This window comes from Vulpes lagopus, chromosome 2 (assembly GCF_018345385.1).
Source record: "Vulpes lagopus strain Blue_001 chromosome 2, ASM1834538v1, whole genome shotgun sequence".
Taxonomy (NCBI): Eukaryota; Metazoa; Chordata; class Mammalia; order Carnivora; family Canidae; genus Vulpes; species Vulpes lagopus.
The window spans coordinates 563376-582997 of record NC_054825.1 but is presented as its reverse complement, the minus strand read 5'-3'; the positions used below and the strand labels follow the sequence as shown (position 1 = coordinate 582997).

Below are 19622 nucleotides of genomic sequence, written 5' to 3'. Positions count from 1 at the left end.
GCCCCTGACGACCTCAGGGGACCGGAGGGCCAGCAGACAGGGCGAGAGCGGCCGCTGCACGGAGGGCCCGATGGGCCCCGCTGAGCTGGGCTCCGGCACAGGCGCCCGCCCCTGGCCACCCTGAGCTGACGGCCCCACGGCCCCTCGGCTCCGGTTCCGGGGGAGGCCGAAGCCCCGAGCTGCACACGCGTGGCCACGCCCCATACCTTTCTTCAGCCACGTGGGCTTCTTCACCTTGACGTTGTCATACAGGAGGCAGAAGCGGCTGGCAGCCCGGCAAACATCCCACACTCCCTGCTTCCGCGCCACTTTGGCGAGCTCCGCCCAGATCTGGATCCTGCTCACGGGACAGGGAAGCGCGGACGCGAGGAGTGGGGAAGGCGGGGGCGGCCCAGAGCCCCGCTGCTGCTGCTGCGCGGGGCCACGGTGCTCCCAGGTCGTGGCAGGCACCCACACTCCCCCCACCGTCTGCCCCGCACCCGTCCTGTCCCCCGGTCAGGCGCTGCCCACCCACCTCTCCTTGTCGTTCTTGTTCCCCAGACGCTGCAAATGCCCGGCGGCTTTGTCCACGCTGATGATGTGGTGCCGCGCCTTTGCGAACAGGTAGGTGAACCGGCCCCTGATCTTCCCCGTGGAAACTGAGGGTGGAAATGGAAACGCAAGGCTGAGGCTGACGGTGAGGGACCCCAGGCCGGGCGGAGCTGCGTCTCCGTGGGGCAGTGCACCTGGCGGGCCCTGCTCGACGGCCCCCCCACCCCGTGGCCCGGCCCCTTGGTCTGCCTGGTGCCGGAGGCTCCTGCTGGCGAGGAAAGCACAGACTACGAGAGCCCAGCCGCTCCGGGCGCCGGCTGCCCAGCACAGTCGTGCAGGGTGTGCGGCACAAGCAGCTCCCCTCAGCCAACATGCCAGCCCCTCCAGGAGCCGGCCTTCAGAGCCCCCGGAAGACCCTCACCATGCGGGGCCACGAGGCCGTCTCCAGCTGGGCTACTGCAGGCAGGCAGCCAGCTTGCTGGTGGGAGCACATCGGCACTGCCGCCACAGCCCGACACTGGCTGGGCAACGTGGAAACCCACGGTGGCACCACCACACCTCAGATGAGCCCGACGGCCGATGGAGGGCCACGTCCCAGGCCATCACCCCCACCGCTAGGGCATGACACCTGGGGACACAGAACCCTGGGGCGGCTGTGGTGGGGCCCCAGCTGGGCACAGACTGGCCGTCCACAAGGACGTGATGCGCTCGGCGGATCAGTGTCCCCGGAAAGGTCTGATGGAGCCCTAAGCCCAGAACCTCACAATGCGACCTTACTTAGGTCTCTACAGGGACAATCTAGTTACAGTGAGATCATTAGGGTGGATCCTAATCCATTACGATAGACGTCCTTAAAAGGGGCAACTCTGGACCCAGAGAAACAGGTACAGAGGGAAGATGCTGTGAAGACCCGGAGAAGACCACCGGCTGTAGGCCAAAGGGGCAGGGCCGCGCTCTGCCCGGGCTCAGGGGTTGCTCCCCGCCCCACCGACACCTCATCTGGGCCCTGGGCCTCCAGACCGTGACGGTCCGTCCTGCGGTGACGGGGTCCCGGGTGACGGCGGCCGCGTGGAGACCTAGACCACACATCAAGGCCTGCACAGCGGGTGCAGACCTCAGGTGGGGCGCAGCACGGTCCCCACATGTCGGGCAGGGAGTCTGCTTCCCGAGGACGTGAGGCTCGGGGCGGTTTGTGAGCAGAAACCTTCTGGGCTCCGGGAGTGAGGGCGCTGTGTACCTTTGGCCTCGTTCTCGCTGTCAAGCACGATCTGGAAGGTGTCGGGGGCTAGCGCCAGGCCCGCGTTCACCAGGAGAGCCCGCTTCTTCCTGACGCTATCCTTCGGGATAGCTTTTTTTGCCTGCAACAGGAAGAGAAGGTATGGAGAGTAGGCCATTAGCCGTCTGAGGTGACACCGCCCCGGGCCGTCCCACACAGAGGCCATGACGGCACCTGCTCGATGGCCATGATGGCCTTGTCCTCCGCGCGCTCGGGGGACTGGTACTGCATGGTGCATAGGTGCAGCCGGTTGAAGGCCATCGTGAGCTTGTCCTGGTAGAGGCCGAGGCTGTCCAGGAGCATGGCCTTCTGCAAGTGCTGCATGGCCGGCTCCAGCCGGTCCTCGTCCTCGTCGATGTGAGCCATCTCCATGTGCACTTGGCAGCGGAGCAGGACCATGAGGCTGCAGAGGGACAGCGTGCTGCTACACAGGCCCCGGGGAGACCCTCCTGCTGCCTGGGCTTCCCGGCATCCTCAGCTCTCCCGGCCTGGCCCGGGGGACTCCCAGCGAGGAGGAGCAGGGAGGTCCCTGCAGAGCGGCTAGGACCGGGGCTCCGGGGCTGAGGAGCAGCAGGTCAGCAGACTGGGGACGTGCCAGTGAGACCTGCTGGTGGAGGGCCCAGCAGACACGGAAGCTTGCAACGCTGCCACCGCCATCTCTGTCCATCAGTGCCGTCCCACCCACCGCGCCCCACAGGCGCTCGCCCCTGCCTGGCTGAGGGAGACCCCACGTCATGGCCACCGTCCTGGGAACCAGCATTAGCAAACCCGACCAATTTGGCCGAATCCAAGTTCTTCAGGACCCGTGAACTGACTGAGCGCAGACGGAGGTGTCCGTGCCTGTGACCTCAGGGACAGGGGAGTGCCTGTGGCTTCACCCGCACCCGTGAGCCATCCCTGGTTAGTGCCGGGGGAGGTCCACACTTGCCAGGGAACCAGCTCCCACAGACTCTGCCCAGAATGCGCCACGTTTCTGGGACAGGCCCTGCACTGAGTCACGGGCCCGGAGGAGACCCCACCGCGGGAGACCCGCCCAGGGCTGGCCGAGCTGAAGAACCGGCCGAGGCAAGCCAGCAGCACACGCGCGGGGGGAGGACAGCCCATGTCAGGAGCAGCCCGACAGCTCACTCGAGGAGGCAGTGACTCCCGTAAGTGGACCCAGACCTCCCGGAGCAGAGGAACGGAACCAGCCGACAAGGACATAGAAGTGAGAAAATCTCGGGCTTAACTTCCACTTCCAGCCATGGGAAGTGACTCTGCTACATGTAACCACCATCCACCTGAGCCAAATACACCAGCTTTACCAGCACAGGGCTCCGGGCAGCATGAGGCTGCAGCCCCTGGAGGGTCGGAGGGGGGGAGCCCGTGATTGTGGCCCCCCACCGGGGACAGAGCAGGGGCCGCCGAGCCAGGGGGGCGAGATGGGAGCACAGCCTGGGACAGAGACCGCACGGGCAAGAGCCTGCTCATCACCAGACGTAGTTAACTCAACAGCTACTACAACACGAATGAAGAGGGCGGGGGCCAAGCACTCCTGGCGCATCTCCCATGACGCCCCGCACACCACGGTAACACTAGACGTGCAAGGGAAGAGAAGAATGCGACCCAGCGTCAGGATATGGGAAGGAACAGATGTTGGGTTTACCAGAGAAGTCCTTCAACACGGATGCTGCAACACAAAATGTGTTCACAAACCTGCGGGAAGACAACAGTAAGGACAGAACAGGCGTGGACTCTCAGGAGACCGGGGCTCGGAATCAGAATATGCGGCGTTGGGAAGCCGCTGCTCGGGCTCACGGCTCACAGCAGGCCGGGGACGGGGGAGCCAGCGAGCCCAGAGATCGCCCACCAGAGCGCAGGTTGCACGAGCAAGACCGGAGACACGCGCGGAGGCTCGGGACCTGCGGGCAGGACTCAGGGCGTGTGCGCAGCTCGAGTCCCAGGAGGCGGCCGCCCGGCCGAACGGCTCATGAGAGGCCCCGTCCGCGTCTGAGCGTCCCAGCAGACCCGCGGAGGAGTTTCTAAAGGCTCCAGGGAAAACCCCAGTCGGGACTCTGAAAACAGAAGGAGCGGCAGGACCGCAGCCTGCGTGGGGAGCCCTCAGCGTGGGGCGCAGCCTCGTCCGAGCACAGCGGCCTCTTCCCCGCGTCTGCAGAACAACGTCTAGGAACCCAGAACCCAGTAGCCGGTGGCAACAGCCTTCAAGGATGAGGGTGAGGGAAAGGCCTTTCCAGGTCGACAGGAAGAGTTCGTCTCCAGCAGGAAGGTTTGGGGTTGAAATAAAGCAGGTGAGAGAGAACTTGGACGTGTGGGAAGGAAAGAGCCCGTGGGATCAGCAAACGAGGTAAAACTACTGTTTTCCTCTGTGATTTTCTTAAAGACAACACTCAAACCGCTGGCTGCTCAGAGCAGATGACAGCCTTGGAGCAGAGGTGGATCGACATACGTGGAGGATGCGTCCGTCTGGACGTGAAACCCACGAGCACAAGCGCGGGAAGGCGTGGGCGCAGCGAGGGGGGAAGCGGGCAAGGCTCTACCCTGGGGCGTGGGGGGGCGTGCAGCTGACCCTGCGCACCCCTCCGCCTGACCACCCATGTTACTGGCCCTCGATCGACACCCCCCTGCCCGCCCCAGGAGGTGCGGCCGAGAAACAAGGAAGCCAGTGAAGGAAATGGAGCAGGATTCTAAAAATTAACCTCAAAGAAGGCAGGGAAGGAGCAGCAGGAAGCAGAAGGGACGAGCAGAAAGAAATGAGGTTGAAGACAAGCGCAACGCGGCAGCGGAGGGGCTGGAGCTCCAGCCGCCGCACAGATGGTCCCAGTAGATGAAAGGAGGACGGCGGATGCCCACCAGACGCCCGCGTCAAGCCACGCTCCAGGCTTTAACTTGAAGGTGCGCGGTGGGGGGCAGGGAGTAAAAGTAGGGAGCGGAGCGGCTGTGCAGCTGCGGAGGCTGTGACTGCCACACATGGGGCCTCCGGGTGGGGGGGGGCAGAAGGCTAAGGGGGCAGACACGACCCCAAACATGCAGGGATGGCGTCTGGAACCACACAGAGCGATGCTGATTATCCACGGGGCGTGAGAGGCCAGCCTGCTTGAGCCGGAGGCCGTCCCCTCGGGCGCTCGCTGGGATGAGCGCGGCCCACTGGGGACGGAAGGCCAGACCCCTTCGGCACGGGCGGGCAATGCCCCGGCTGCAACCAGGACTCCCTCCTGTCAACATACCACGGGGCTGTGGCCGCCTGGGCCTCCCCACGGGAATAGCCCCCAGGCCCAGAGCATTCCACCGGGTTCTATTAACCATGTACGGAAAAACACCAATATCTGCAGAGTCCTTCAGAAAGCAAGGGAGAAAGAGGCTGCCCAGCTCCCAAAGCATTTATAAAGTCAGCCTGACGTGCCGTCCGACCCTGGCGGGCCAGTGTCCCCGTCACCAGACATGCGGAGCGCTGCGACACGACCCCAGGCCCTAAGCAGGCAGCACGCGCTGCAACGTGGCTACACCAGGCCGTGTGCGCAGCGCAAGGCTGGCTTGACCCCCGAAACTCCGCGTAGTTCGCGGCAAAGAACAAAGGAGACAAGGCACGTGACCGTCTCCAGAGACACAGCACGACGCCGTCTGGGTTCAAGGACCCGTCGGCAGACCAGGTGTTCACACACGTGGTCTGTGTTCCACGCCTCAACGTCATCAGGACAGAATTACGGGAGAGAAAGGGGAGCGGCAGGTAGTCTTCAAAGCTCCGGCAAAGGTGGACACAAACTAATAGGACAGATTGGGAAATGGGAAATAAAGTCCTTAAGATTAAAACAGGCCAAAGACAAGAAAGAATTATAGACAATCTGCAACACAAAGAACTGACGGAAATGAGGAGGGGGGTTGGGGTGACTGCGTGACGGGCACTGAGGGGGCACGTGACAGGATGAGCATGGGTGTGATACTCTATGTTGGCAAATCGAACTCCAATTAAAAAAAAAAAGGAAATGAGGAAGCCCGGGGAGGCGGCCCGCACAACCACCAGCCGCCGGCCGCCCACCCGCACCCGCTGCCAACCGTCCTCCCCGCACAGCCCGCTCCCCCCAGCACTGGAACCCCGCCCCACCCTCCCGGTTGCCTGGTGCCCTGTCCAGAGCCCAGGTGACCTCCCTGAAGATCCCTGCGAGCTCCAGACACAATTCCCACGGCCTCTCAAGCCAGGGGTGTGTGCTGCCTGCCTCCCTCGGATCCGTCCCCTGGGCCCCGCTGGCTTCCAGGCCACCGTGTCACCTGCACGCCGTGCCAGCTCTGTCTCAGGCTGTTCTCAACAGCCGCAGAGCAGCCATCTGACCACCGAACACCCCTCCTCCATGCCAGGTCCTCTGATGACCCCCCAGCAGAACCCCTGTCCTGAGGGGAGGGGCCTTCACAAGCCCCCTTCAGGGTGGACACAGGGCTCTGCTCCTGGGGCGTCACCCCCCAGCCCCCAGGCCGCCCCTCTGCCTGGACTCCAACAGGAAGTGGGCTTCTCAGGGACCAACGGGGACCACTCTGCCTAAACAGCATCCTCTGCCCCTCCCTCCCTGCTTCACTGCCTTCTTAGCACTTAACACGACCAGCCTACTGCGCAGAGTGGAGGTGTAGGTGTGGGTGCAGGCAGAGACGGGGGGGGGGCAGGTGGAGACGGGGGTGCAGGGGCAGGCGTGGGTGCAGGTGGAGATGGGGGTGCAGGTGGAGATGGGTGCAGATGGAGACAGGGGTGCAGGGGCAGGGGTGGGTGCAGGTGGAGATGGGGGTACAGGTAGAGACGGGCACAGGTGGAGATGGGTGCTGGGGCAGGCACGGTTGCAATCGCAGGCATGGGTGCAGGTGGAGATGGGGGACAAATGGAGACGGGGCACAGGGGCAGGCATGGGTGCAGGTGGAGACGGGAGTGCGGGTAGAGACGGGGGCACAGGAGCAGGTGTGGGTGCAGGTGGAGACTGGGGTGCAGGGGCAGGCGTGGGTACAGGTGGAGATGGGGGTGCAGGTGGAGACGGGCACAGGTGGAGATGGGTGCTGGGGCAGGCACGGGTGCAATCGCAGGCATGGGTGCAGGTGGAGATGGGCAGACAAGTGGAGACGGGGCACAGGAGCAGGCATGGGTGCAGGTGGAGACTGGGGTGCAGGGGCAGGCGTGGGTGCAGGCACTTGGCTGCACACCCTTGCTGTGTGTGTCCAGGCCGGCGTGGCTCCTGGCCCCGGGCAGGTGCTCACAAGTGCGTGATGTATGCCTCTGACACAGTGAGCACAGAAGGTGGGTGTCGCCTCAGCGCTGACCCCGGAGTGTTCCAGGCACCAGGTGATGGGCGCTGGCTTCCCGGCCTGCGGGCCCCCCATGGTGGCTGGTGGAGCACAGACCCCGTGTGCAGGTGCCGGCTGTCAGGCCACCTGAAGGGGTTCCTGCTGCTGGGGGTGCGCCTGCAGGCTCGTGGCTAGGCGGGGCCGGGCTGCCCTGAGAGCCTGTCAGCGGCTGAGGAGGCCCACCCGGCCCCGCCCCGGGCACACTCCCGGCCTCTGACGCAGGGGGAGTTTCCTGCTGGCACAGCTGCTTGGGGCCCGAATCAGATCGCCTCATGTCCCCGGTGCTGGAGGGTTCCGCGCCAGGCCGCTCCCGCCCGAGCGTCCCCCTGGAGGGCAGCTACCTGTCCACCTTCTCCAGGATGTCCGCGATGTTGGTCAGCGGCTTCCGCAGGTGGTAGCGCAGGTTGTGCTGGAGCAAAGGGAGACACGTGTTCCACTGTGTGGTGCACACCACGTGGATGAGCCTGGGGTCGCCCAGGCGCACGGCTCGCTGGAGCGCGACATCAAGCCTCTGCACTAGATTCAGCTGCGTCTGCACAAAACACACGGGCCGGTCCGTGAGGACGGGAGGTGAGGAGCGCGCACCGCCCTGGGGCTGGAGGGTCAGGAGGCAGCTGGTGGGCCAGGGCGGGTCCGGCCGGGGCAGCGTCCCCGGAAGGCCCCGCTGTGTATTCGACGCCTCCGTAAAGGGCCTAGAACGGGCTCTGCACACCCAGGGACACGCTTCTCTTCCGTGAATTTACTCCACCAGCATTTCTCCGGCTTGTCTGCTCACTGCGCCCTGGGCCGGGGAGCACCCCAGGAACACCTCTGCTCTGTGCTATGCGCGCCTCCCACCGGACAGGCTCCAGCCCCACATCTGAGGATCCGTGGACCTGGTTACCAGCCCCACGCTTCCTCAGAGCCCACTGGGGCTGCCAGTGGGCCTGAGCTCGCGCACGTCTGTGGCCTCTGGCTGCCGCCACCCCCAGGGCGTCCGTTGTGCTGCCGGTGAACGGGCCCCGGGGGCAGCAGCACAGGGGCCCCCGAGCACCGCTGCCTCCTCTGCTCGAACGTGGCCCCGGCCAGGAGCCAGACGGGTCCATGCCAGCAGCCACACGTGCCAGTGCAAGGGGGCACGGGAAGCCGCGGTGCGGGGACGGAGCCTGGACGGCGGATCCCTGGCCCCGGAGGCGCCCGAGCTCATCCCACCGCGCCGGCCTCCAAATCCACAGGGGCCACTGTGACTGTTTCAACAGATTTTTTTTTAAGCTGCAAAATCCTCATTCAAGACTCGTCTAAAATACTCTCTGGATTCCTTCTCTGGCCAGGGCTGCTGGGCCAAATCCTACCGCGCGAAATAAGCAGACGGGAGGGACAGTGAGCCGAGCTCGCACCCCTGCTTCCGGACCCTGAGCTCACACGACCCCCTGCTCCGGGCGCTGTGGTAACACGACCCAGTGTGAGCCCTCGGGACCAGGCCTCCCCGGGCTCCTCGCCCCTCCCCATGCACCCCCCGGGGTCCCTGTATGCCCAACCCCCTCTGGCAGCCCTCCTCTGCTCGCCCCCGGAACTCCCTGGCCCCCGTCCCTGGCAGTGACCTTACCCCGCCCCCAGGCCCAGCAAGGAGGATGGCCCCACACTGGGCAGGCCACTCCTGCCTTCCTGGACAAGAGTCACAGGGGCAAAGAGCCACAACGGGGACACAGAGGCCCTGACCAATGGCAAGTGCCGTCAGTGTGCACGTTGGCAAGGGGAAGAGCAGCTGCACACGGGCAGCAGGAGGGCTCCCCAGGGGCTCCCCTGCCCCCCCTCCGGCCCCGCACACAGGCTGCAGGACCCCGACGGGCCCTGGGACGCCGTGGGGGGCGGCAGCCAGTCCTGGTGCAGCTCCCGCCAGAGAGGCCATGTCACAGATGCAAGCCGGAGGACTGGGGCGCTGGCCTCGTGTCCCCACCTCCCGGGAGCCAGCAGCTTCCAAGACACGTGGAAACCGCTCCGAGTCGCTGACTCCTGCTCAGGGATTTACCTCAACAGCTGCTCGGACGTAGATTTTAACTTTACTCTCGAGTCTTAAAGCTTCTAGTTCGTACTCCAGGCATTCGATTTCAATCAGCTTCCCGGGATCCTGCAGGACACACGGGTTTTGTCAGCGGGGCAGATGCTTCACGAACGACGCGATCACGCACATTCCTCGGCTTCAAAGACCATTTTAAAATATAACTAATGTGCTAGGTAGAGATTCAACAACAACAAAAAATCAGAGAACACAAAGACATACAACGAAAGCTTAAGATGTTTCCCCCAAATGCAAAGATGTTAAGCGAAAAACAGTTTTTTTAAAAAGCTTTTTAACTGTGTGCCGGGCGGAGGCCGGGGGTGGGGGTAGAGATGATTTCACTGGACATTGAATTTTTTTTAATTTTTATTTATTTATGATAGTCACAGAGAGAGAGAGAGAGAGAGGCAGAGACACAGGCAGAGGGAGAAGCAGGCTCCATGCACCGGGAGCCCGATGTGGGACTCGATCCCGGGTCTCCAGGATTGTGCCCTGGGCCAAAGGCAGGCGCCAAACCGCTGCACCACCCAGGGATCCCTGGACATTGAATTTTTACATAATCACGTCAACTTCAGATAAACTCATAAAATGTGGCAAATGTGTTTTACTTGATCCCCAACAGGGCTGGGAGAGGCAGAGGAGAGGCGGTGGGCAGCAGGCCCGGGGGCCTTCAGGGGCACCCTTGGCCTCTAGCAAACCGCGTGGGGCTCTGCGGGACTGCGGGGCTGCGGGGCTGCAAGCCGTGGCCAAGGAGAGCGGAGGCCTCCGGCCCTCCCCCCGGAGAGTGGGGCCCGGCTGCGGTCGTGGGTCTGCTGCTGTGCAGGGGCACGGCCGTCTCCGCCTCGTTCCCAGCGGAGCACTCCCAACACTCTTGGGGTGCCCCGGGGGCATCTTTCCTTCCAAGGGTGAGACTCCTGTGGGCTCCCTCCCGGGTGGGGGCTGCGCACCCGTGATTGCGAGCTTGGGACTCTGAGCCCGCCCCATCCTCCAGAGTGGGGAGGGGCTGGAAACGGACCGATAATTGGATCATGCCTGCGCGAGGAAGGCCCATGAAATCCCAATAGTACCGGGTTCAAGGAGCCTCCAGGTGGGTAACCCGTCCACACGCGGGGAGCGTGACCCACCAACTCCGCAGGGACAGAAGCTCCCGCCTCGCCTGGGCCTCTCCCAGACCCTCCCTCTGTGTCTCTTCATCTGTGCCTTCATCTGCATCCTTTATCACGTCATTTATTACACAAGAAGCCAGCAAACGTGTGTCCCTGAGTTCTGTAAGCTGCTCCGGAAAATTAATCAAACCCGAGGAGGCGGTTGTGGGAGCCACTCACTTGTAGGCAAAGATGACAGAAGCTGCGGGTAACTTGGGGACCTCTCTCCTCGCTGTTGGCACCAGAGTCGGGGGGCAGTCTTGTGGGATTGAGTCCTTCACCCGTGGGATCTGACGCTGCCCCCAGTTAAGAGCGTCAGGGCTGCATAAAATTGTAGGACACCCAGCCGGAGTCCCAGAGAACTGCTCGAGGTGGGGAACACCCACCCCTTTTGGTGCTGGAAGTGCCAGAAGTGCACTGTTCTGTGTAAAAGCAAAGCCGAAGTCGTCAGGACTTGGAAAAGCAGCTCTTCCCAGACAGAGTAGTTAGTGGCGTCACAAGGAGTGATGCTCAGCGCCTCCTCCCTCCGTCCACGCATCCTCACCGGGGCCAGTGTCTATCCAGAGCTCCCCCCCCGCCCCCGCCCTGCCTTTTTTTTTTTTCCGTTGTTGGCTTTCTTGAGTATTGAGAGTTCTCTGCATACTCTGGATACGAAGCCCTCTATCAGATACGTGATTTGCAGACATTTGCACTCGGGATATCATTTGTATTTCCATTTTCTGAATGATATCAAAGAACAAAAGTTCTTCATTTTAACAAAATGTATTAATTTCTTGCATGGATTACACTCTTGACATCACTTCTGAGAATTCTTTGCCTAACTCAAAGTCACAAAGACTTTTTTTTTTTCCTAAAAGCTGAATCGTTTTGACTCTCACATTTAGGTCTACGGTGCATTTTGAGCTAATTTCTGTATATAGTGTGAAGTAGGGGGCCGCAGCTTTCCTTTGTTCTACCACGTGGCTAGTCACCTGCTCCAGGAACACTACACCTCTGTCAAGTCAGCTGGCCTCATGTCTGCGGCTCTAACGCTGGGCTTTCATCCCGTTCATCTGCGTCACCTCCTTCCGAGCACCACCACACTGGCTGAACTACCGTCCTTTATCATACGTCTTCAGGTGATGCAGCGTCCACCTTCTGACACCGCACTGCTTTTCCTTTTTTTTAATTTTATTTTTTAATTTTTATTTTTTGCATTGCTTTTCCAAAGTGGCTTTTAGGTATTTTGGTTCCTTTGCATTTCCATCCACGTTTTACCATTAGGGTGTCCCTCTCCGAAGCACTCCCGCTGGGACTCTGGTTGCGAGTGCCCTGAAGCCACCGCCCCAACCCGGAGGGAGCTGGCATCTCAATGGGAAGTCTTGTGATTCCCACCGGTCTCTTCTCTCTGAACAGACAATGATCTCTTGAAGAGATTCAAATATCCTAAAAAAGTCTTTCACATTTGCTCACGTTGTCGCCCTTTCTGGGGCTCCTCACTATTTTCTGCAGACTTGGACCTGCACCGGGCACCGCCTTCTTCTACCTGAAGGGCTGCCTCCCAAGTTTCCTGTAGCCTGAGTCAGACTCTTTCAGATTTTGTATATTTTGTATAAATATTTTACCTCCGGGTTTTTATTTTAAGATTTATTTTTATTTATGATACAGAGAGAGAAAGAGAGAGAGAGAGAGGCAGAGACACAGGAGGAGGGAGAAGCAGGCTCCATGCAGGGAGCCCGACGCCAGACTCCATCCCGGGACTCCAGGATCGTGCCCTGGGCCAAAGGCAGGCGCGAAACTGCTGAGCCACCCAGGGATCCCCTTACCTCTGGGTTTTAAAGACACTTTCTGAGTATAGATTTTTAGGTGAATAGTTTTTTCATTTCGTATTTTACAGATGTTGTCAATTTTATTTACCTTTTAAAAAAAATAGCTATTAGTTACATTAATCTTTTTTATTGGCTTTTTTTTTTTTTTTAAATAGATAATTGGTATATATTTTGAATAAGCAAAGAGATCTGCATCATTACCTGATTAGAAGTTGCTTTATTTTTTTTTTTTTAATTTTTTTTCTTTTTATTTATGATAGTCACAGAGAGAGAGAGAGAGAGGCAGAGACAGAGACACAGGCAGAGCAGGCTCCATGCACCGGGAGCCTGACGTGGGATTCGATCCCGGGTCTCCAGGATCGCGCCCTGGGCCAAAGGCAGGCGCCAAACCGCTGCGCCACCCAGGGATCCCCTTTTATTGGCTTTTTGATGTCTATTTCATTTATTTTTGCTCTGGTCTTCCTTCCTTCTGCTAACTGGGCTTGTTTCTTCTTTTTCTAGTTCCTTGAGGTATAAGGATAGGTTGTTTACTGTAGAGCTTTCTTTTTTCCCTATATTAGGTGTTTCTACTGCCCTCTTAGGACTGCTTTGGCTGCATCCCGTAAGTCTTGATATGTGGTGTTTCCCTTGTCATACGTTCCAAGATACTTTAGATTTCCCTTTTGATTTCTTCCTTGACCGATTGGTGGTTCAGAAATATACTGTTTTAATTTCCATGCTTGTGAATTTCCTAGCTTTCTTCCCATTACTAACTTCTGGTTTCATATCACTGGGTTCAGAAAGGATACTTGATAGAATTTCAGTCTTCTTAATGCATCAAGATGTGTTTTGTGACTTAATGTACGATCTATCACGGAGAATGCTTCGTGTGTGCTTAGATGTATTTTGCTGCTGTTGGGGGATAAGCTCCACATATGTCTATCAAGCCCATTTGGTCTAAAGCATAGCTCAAGCCCAATATATCCCTAAAGAGTTTCTGTCTGGATGATATACCCATGTTGAAAGTGAAGTGCTGGGACGCCCGGGTGGCTCAGTGGTTGAGCGTCTGCCTTAGGCCCAGGGCGGGATCCCGGGGTCCTGGGATCGAGTCCCACCTCGGGCTCCCTGCATGGAGCCTGCTTCTCCCTCTGCCTGTGTCTCTGCCTCTCTCTCTCTCTCTCTCTCTGTGTGTGTGTGTCTCCATGAATAAATAATTAAAACCTAAAAAAAAAAAAAGTGAAGTATTGTAGATACCTACTATTATTGTGTTGCTGTATATTTCTGCTTTCAGATCTGCTAATACTCTCACCTCATACACTTAGGTGTTCCAATGCGGGGTACAGGGGTACATATGTCTGCACAATTGTTATATTCTCTTTTTTAAGATTTTATTTATTATGGGATCACATTATAATCTGTTATATTCTCTTGATTAATCAATTGCATGTCATTATATAATGATCGTCTTTGTCTCATTACATTTTTTTTTTTTTTTACTTTTGTATAAATATAGCTACTCCTGCTCTTTTGGTTACCATCAGCATGGAATGTTTTTTTTCCCATTCTTTCACTTTCAGCCTACATGTATCCTTAAAGTTGAAGTAAGTCTCTTGTGGGCAGCATATGTGTATTTTTTTTTAATACATTCAGTATTCTGTGTCTTTTGATAGGAGAACTTAGTCCTTCATATTTAAAGTAATTGTTAATAGGTAAAGACTTATCGCCATCTTCTTTTCTGGCTGTTTTACAGTTTCTTTGTTTCTTTCTCCTGCTTTCTTCTTTTGTGATTTGATGATTCTCCATCGTGGTATCCTTTAATTCTTTTAATCTTCTGCACATTGTGCTTTGTGGTTACCATGAAGATTACATAAAACACTTAAAAACATTTATGTTAAATGACAATCTATTTTAAGTTGAAACAGCTTCACTCCAATCACATACAAAAACTCTTCTTACCATCCCCCCATTGGTTTTTTTGTCACAATTTACATCTTTTAGTGTTTTGTATCCATTAACAGATTATTGTAGCAAGTTATTTTTTACTAATTTTGTATTTTAAACTTTATACCAGGTGAAGTGATTTACACGCCACCATTACAATAGGAGTATTCTGACATAACTATATACTTACCTTTACCAGTTAGTTTTATACTTTCATATATTTTTATGTTACTAATTAATGTCCTTCCATTTCACCTTGAAGAACTCTCTTTAGCATTTCTTCTAAGGCATTTCTTCTGGTGTTGGTGAACTCCCCCAACTTTTGTTTGTCTGGAACTGTCTTTCTCTGTCCTTCGTTTCTGAAGGACAGCTTTGCTGGATAAAATATTCTTGTCTCACATTTTTTTCTTTTAGCGTTTTGAATATATCATCTGATTCCCTCCTGGCCTGCAAGGTCTCTGCTGGTAAATCCATTGATAGCCTTATGGCAATTCTCTTTCATCAGATCAGTTTGTTTCTCCTATTACTTTCAAAATTCTCTCTTTTATAACAATAATTTTTATAAAACTTTTAACAGTTTTATTATAACATGTCTTGGTGAAGTCTTCACTGGGCTGAATCTCCATGGGACCTATGAGCTTTATGTACTTGGATGACCATACCTCTCTGCAGTTTTGGTAAGTTTTCAACCATATTTTTAAAAATCATTCTTCTTTCCCCTTTATCTTCCTTTGCCTTCTGGGACTCCCATAATACAAATATTGTTTTGCTTACTAGTGTCCCATAATTCACATAGGCTTTCTACGTTCTTTTTCATTTTTTTCTCTGGATAATTTCAAGTGGTGTTTTAGGTTACAAATACTTTTTTCTGCTTGATCAAGCCTCCTACTGATGCTCTCCACTGACTTCATTCACTGTATTTATTCTTCAGCTCCAGGATTTCTATTTTGTTTTTTGTTTGTTTGTTTGTTTTTTACTATTAAACTGATTTTCGTCACATATGTTTTTCCTGATTTCATTGTGTACCTGTGTTCTCTTGCAGCTTGCTGAGCTTCCTTAAAACAATTATTTTGAATTCTTCATCTGGAAATTCATATATCTCCATTTCTATGGAGTAGGTTACTGGAAAACTGTTCTCTTGGTGGTGTCATGTTTCCTTGATTTTTTTGCTGTTTCTTGTAGCCTAGTGTTGACATCTGTGCATTTGATGTAATCATCTTTTTCATACCTTACAGTCCAGTTTTGGTGGGGAGAGACCATCACCTGTGGGTGGGGTAAGAATGCAAGCTAGGAAGGATGTGGCAGCTATAGTTGTAGGGAAGGCCTAGAATTCCATGCAGCTCCACAGCTGAGGTCAGCCACAGCAAACACTAGGATTCCTCAGAAGTCAAGACTGCTAGACTCTAGTTTCAAGGTCTGTTGGGGTCTTTGGTGGTAAAGCCTGCTAGGACCCCCCTGATTACTTTTTCTCCCCCAGGGGATGTTGTGGCCATGGGGGATGTCTTGCGGCACTAGGTTTAGGTTGCAAGCACCCTAGCAGTGGTGGCACTGATTTCTGATGCACAGGCACCCACAGAGCCACTTAGAGCTGACGACTGCATTGGAGGGCGCTTTCAGAGTCACAGCAGTTCTGGGGTCCTAGGTACTGGCTAGCTGACAGCAGTGATATGGAGTGTGACACGGGTGTGACAAGTGGCCATGAAACCAGGATCTACATCTAACTGCTTTAAATTCCATTCCAGGAACTATTCTCAGCCCTGTGTAACTTCTGAAGGTTGTTCCCTGGTCTCCTTTTAGGTGGCTCTCTCTCCAGCTTGTGTGGTTCCCTTATGAACATGCACTAATCAGAACTCAGTTGAAGACTGGAGGGAGGGGTAGCCTCTGTAGGTCTCCAGAGCTCTCACTCTGTGCAGTTCACTCCTCTGTCCTATCAACCACAGCTGCTCTGTCCTCCTGACTGCCAACTCCTCAATTCAGGTAGACAGACCCAGGCTTCACCAGTGTGCTCTTCCCTCGCCGAGTCTGCAAAGTCTCCAGGCAGTAGGCTGGGTAATGACAACGAGACTCACCCCCATGTGTTCCCCACCTCTCCAGTTTTGCCTTCTTTCATTATCTACTGTTCAGTGTCTTCAAACATATTGTTACAAATATTGTTTGGCTTTTTTCAGTTGTTTCAGGCTTGAAGGCCTTTGACTCCAACTTGCCCAGAAACGTTCATTTCTTTCACTATATCATTTTCATATTCTTTTCCCCCTTTTAAGAAAAGTCTCATTTATTTCTGAACAATCATACATGATTACGTATTTGTTTTTGCTTTGTATTTGTTTATTGTTCCTCTCAAGAAGGTAGTAAAATATCAGGCTTTGCAATTCAGTGTTGCAGATCTAACCCAGCCTCACAGTCATTTCTGCTTTCCTCGATTGCCTCTTCCCCCTCGATTGATGTCACTCCACACTGAGCTCCTGGGAGTGACCCAACTCCTACACTTCCCAACCATGTGGCCTATCACCGACAAAATTTGCCGTGCACCTCTTAAGTGCCAGGCATTAGGCTAGGAAGCAAACAGATCAGGTCCCCGTCCTCCAGGAGGTTTCGTTCCCATTGGGAAAATGGACAATAACCAAGTAACACATGAACATCATCATTAGGCATAAAGAAGGGTGAGATGTAATAATGTAACCACTTGCCAGGAAATCTAACAATTCCAAACCTATATGAACAAATACACATAAGAAACAACAAATGTACAGTGTAAAACTGAGATACTCATGTTTGTAGGGAGACATTTAACACATTTCTCATAGAAATCAATAGAGCAAACAGATAAAAATGAGTGAAACCCTGAAACAATGAACACTGCAGTGCTGTTTAATGGATATGTACAGAATCCTTTACTTAAAAAGTGAAGAAATCCTTTTTGAGTATGCACAGAATGTTTACAAAATCTAAGAGCAATACTGAGTATGTTGCAAAGTGCCAGCGAGGAGAGGGTGCCTTCATCTCAGAGGTGCAGTTCACCAAATGAACGCTCTGCGTTTGAGTTATACATTAAGTTAAAAAAAAGAACCAGTACTAGACGTTTCCACAGATACCACACGGCAACACCAGGAAGGATAACACAGCCCGGGGGGAACGTCCCTCTCGTAGGAGGCTGCTCTGTGCAGATGGTCTGAGGGAGGCGACATTCGAGATGAGGCCGGGCAGGGAGAGTCCCCTGGGGGACGTGCTCTGGAAGCACCAGAGTGGTGAGGGCCCCACCACCTACATGTGATCCTCCTTTACAGGAACCTGGTGGCAGGAAGGAGGGCGACTCCCCTCACCACAGGCAGAGCATCTGCGTGACTTCCGTAGCAGCACCAGGAAAAGGGTGTTAGCCCTGCTGACATTTTAGAGATAAAAACCCACACTCCGAGGGTGTCACTCGGCTGGTGAGTGATGCAAGCACGGTGAGACCCCAATGCTAAGTTAGGGCCACTGTGTGTGGAAACAGACTATGGAATGGGGCCGTAAAAGAACTCTGAAACCCTTTGAAAATAGGCACCTCTGCTGTTTTCATCCTGTGCTTTCTGGTCTAGGTGTTCCCAGCCCGAGCTGCACCCATGCTTGCACGCCATCCTACCTCTCCCACCAGCAGTCCTATCCAAGTCCTACCAGGCCACCAAGGTGCAAATGAAGTTTTATTTCCTGCTTTAGAACAATTTCCAGACCAACATGACCACGATATGACGACTGATTTCCCTTCTGCTAAACTATAGGTCTTGGGCACCTGTGTGGCTCAGTGGTCGAGCGCCTGCCTTCAGCTCAGGTCATGACCCTGAGTCCTGGGATCAAGTCCTACATCAGGCTCCCTGCATGGAGCCTGCTTCTCCCTCTGCCTGTGTCTCTGCCTCTCTGTTTCTCATGAATACATAAGTATTAAAAAAAAAAAAACTGTAGGTCTTATTATCTGCACCGTGGAAGGGGCACTACCCTAGAGCTTTATTTGGAGGAAACTCCTGAGGGTCAGCTGATATCTAGGACTCCAGGTACTTTGAGCCCAGCAGGTGCTCCCTGGAAAGGGCAGACACTGATGCTCCTGCAAATGGTCCCACTGCCCGAGTGAATCCTCCCTCCGCCTCTGTCACCCTCACGGGCAGCAGTGCCCCCAGCAGCACCTGCTGGTCACCAGGCACTACGTTCACACCGCCAGTGCCAGTGGCTAAATGAACCTCTGCTCTGAGCAAGACTCCTTGCAGTTTCTTACGTTAAAACACACACACCTGAACTGAAGCATGTGCTCTTAGAAACTTCTGATGCAGTGTAAATTTTTCTTTGGAGGGCAGTGTGGTAATATGTGTTTTAAAATCCTCAAAGTGAAAATTCCCAAGTAATTTCATGTCAATGAGCTTACCTTAGCGAAAAAAAAAAAAAAAAAAAAAAAAAAACCTAAGTGCAAATAAAAGCTTTGAGTGTAAAATATTGATTGCAGCCCTTTAAGTAGAAGCAAAAAGTAACAGGCTTTAAATGTCCAATCACGGGGCTGAAGAATTCGCTTTGGATCATGAATACTATTAAATGCTGTGCAGCCTTCAAGTGAATCGTGTCAACACCTGGTGGCAACACGGGCCGCTGCTGTGATGGCAGCGAGAGCCCGTGATGCAAGTGTCACATCGTCTCCACTGTGTGAAGGGCACATGTGGAAAACTGGAAGCGGTTTACCGACCACACGCTGCGAGGCCCTCCTGCCGGAGGGTTTTGTAATTCCTTTCCCTTCCTTTAGCCTTTTATGTCCAGAAGACAACGGGCAGGTGCCGCACATCCACAGTCATCCGTCACTTACTTTGCTGTCCATGTTCTTCAAGTCTGAGAGGCAGCCAGAGGAGATCTCCTCACATTTCAAGGTCAAAGAAAGACGAGCCAATTCAAAGAGCAAAAGAATTCTGGAAATGAAAAAACAAAAAAGCAAGGCATCAATAGAGGCGTCGGGGAGCATGGACCTGCAGGTCGCTGTCGGGGAGAGAAAGCAGTCATTATTCAACCAGAGGCAGGAAGTAAAAATAAAATAAATACCCTGCCCAGCCCCCGCCAGGCCCCGACACAGAATTTGGCAGAGCTGCGTCCGCTGGGCGAGCTGCTCCTCCGCCGCCGCCCTCACGTGGGTACAAGTGCAGTGAAGGAGGCAGGGACAAACAGCCCTGCACACTGACTCGGCACCACGGGTGTTACCGTCTGAATCACCAGGGGAGTGGGGGCAACATGGGGAACAGGCAGGAATTTCCTGACTCAAAGCCTCTTCCTCCGACCACGGGACAAACACCCAAGGACGTCACCAGTGTGCATCTTTGTACGAAGTGGCGGGGGGACGCTGACATCTACAAGGAAACACAAAAACACCGACGGCCTAAGCGAACTTGGAAAAAGCCCAAGGCTGGAGGACCAGCCACCTGACCGTGAGACTTGGTATAAAATCGTAGGAGTCCAGGCCTGACGCAGGACAGGCCCGGGTCCTCCGCCTCGACCCTGACATTCCGGACCAGGCCTCCTCGCCGGGCACAGGGCACCCTTCGTGTGCACCAGGCGCAGTACATGTCACAGCACCCTTGGCGGCC

General features: G+C 54.9%; 1 protein-coding gene and 1 non-coding gene across 4 annotated transcripts in view; one reads left to right on the top strand and one right to left on the bottom strand.

The window, feature by feature from the left end:
* The window catches only part of CFAP46 (cilia and flagella associated protein 46), a 102881-nt gene that overhangs the window by 67349 nt on the left and 15910 nt on the right, over positions 1 to 19622 (bottom strand). For all 3 annotated transcript variants that reach the window (XM_041743635.1, XM_041743636.1, XM_041743637.1), the window contains exons 9-15: positions 18854 to 18953; positions 9132 to 9230; positions 7465 to 7655; positions 1982 to 2210; positions 1769 to 1889; positions 515 to 638; positions 207 to 337 (exon numbers count right to left, since the gene is read on the bottom strand). In XM_041743635.1, coding sequence (XP_041599569.1) covers positions 207 to 337; positions 515 to 638; positions 1769 to 1889; positions 1982 to 2210; positions 7465 to 7655; positions 9132 to 9230; positions 18854 to 18953 — 995 coding nt within the window. The remainder of the gene's footprint in view (positions 1 to 206; positions 338 to 514; positions 639 to 1768; positions 1890 to 1981; positions 2211 to 7464; positions 7656 to 9131; positions 9231 to 18853; positions 18954 to 19622) is intronic.
* Positions 13134 to 13216, top strand: TRNAL-UAG. Its single transcript has one exon. It is a non-coding gene; the product is annotated as a tRNA-Leu (tRNA).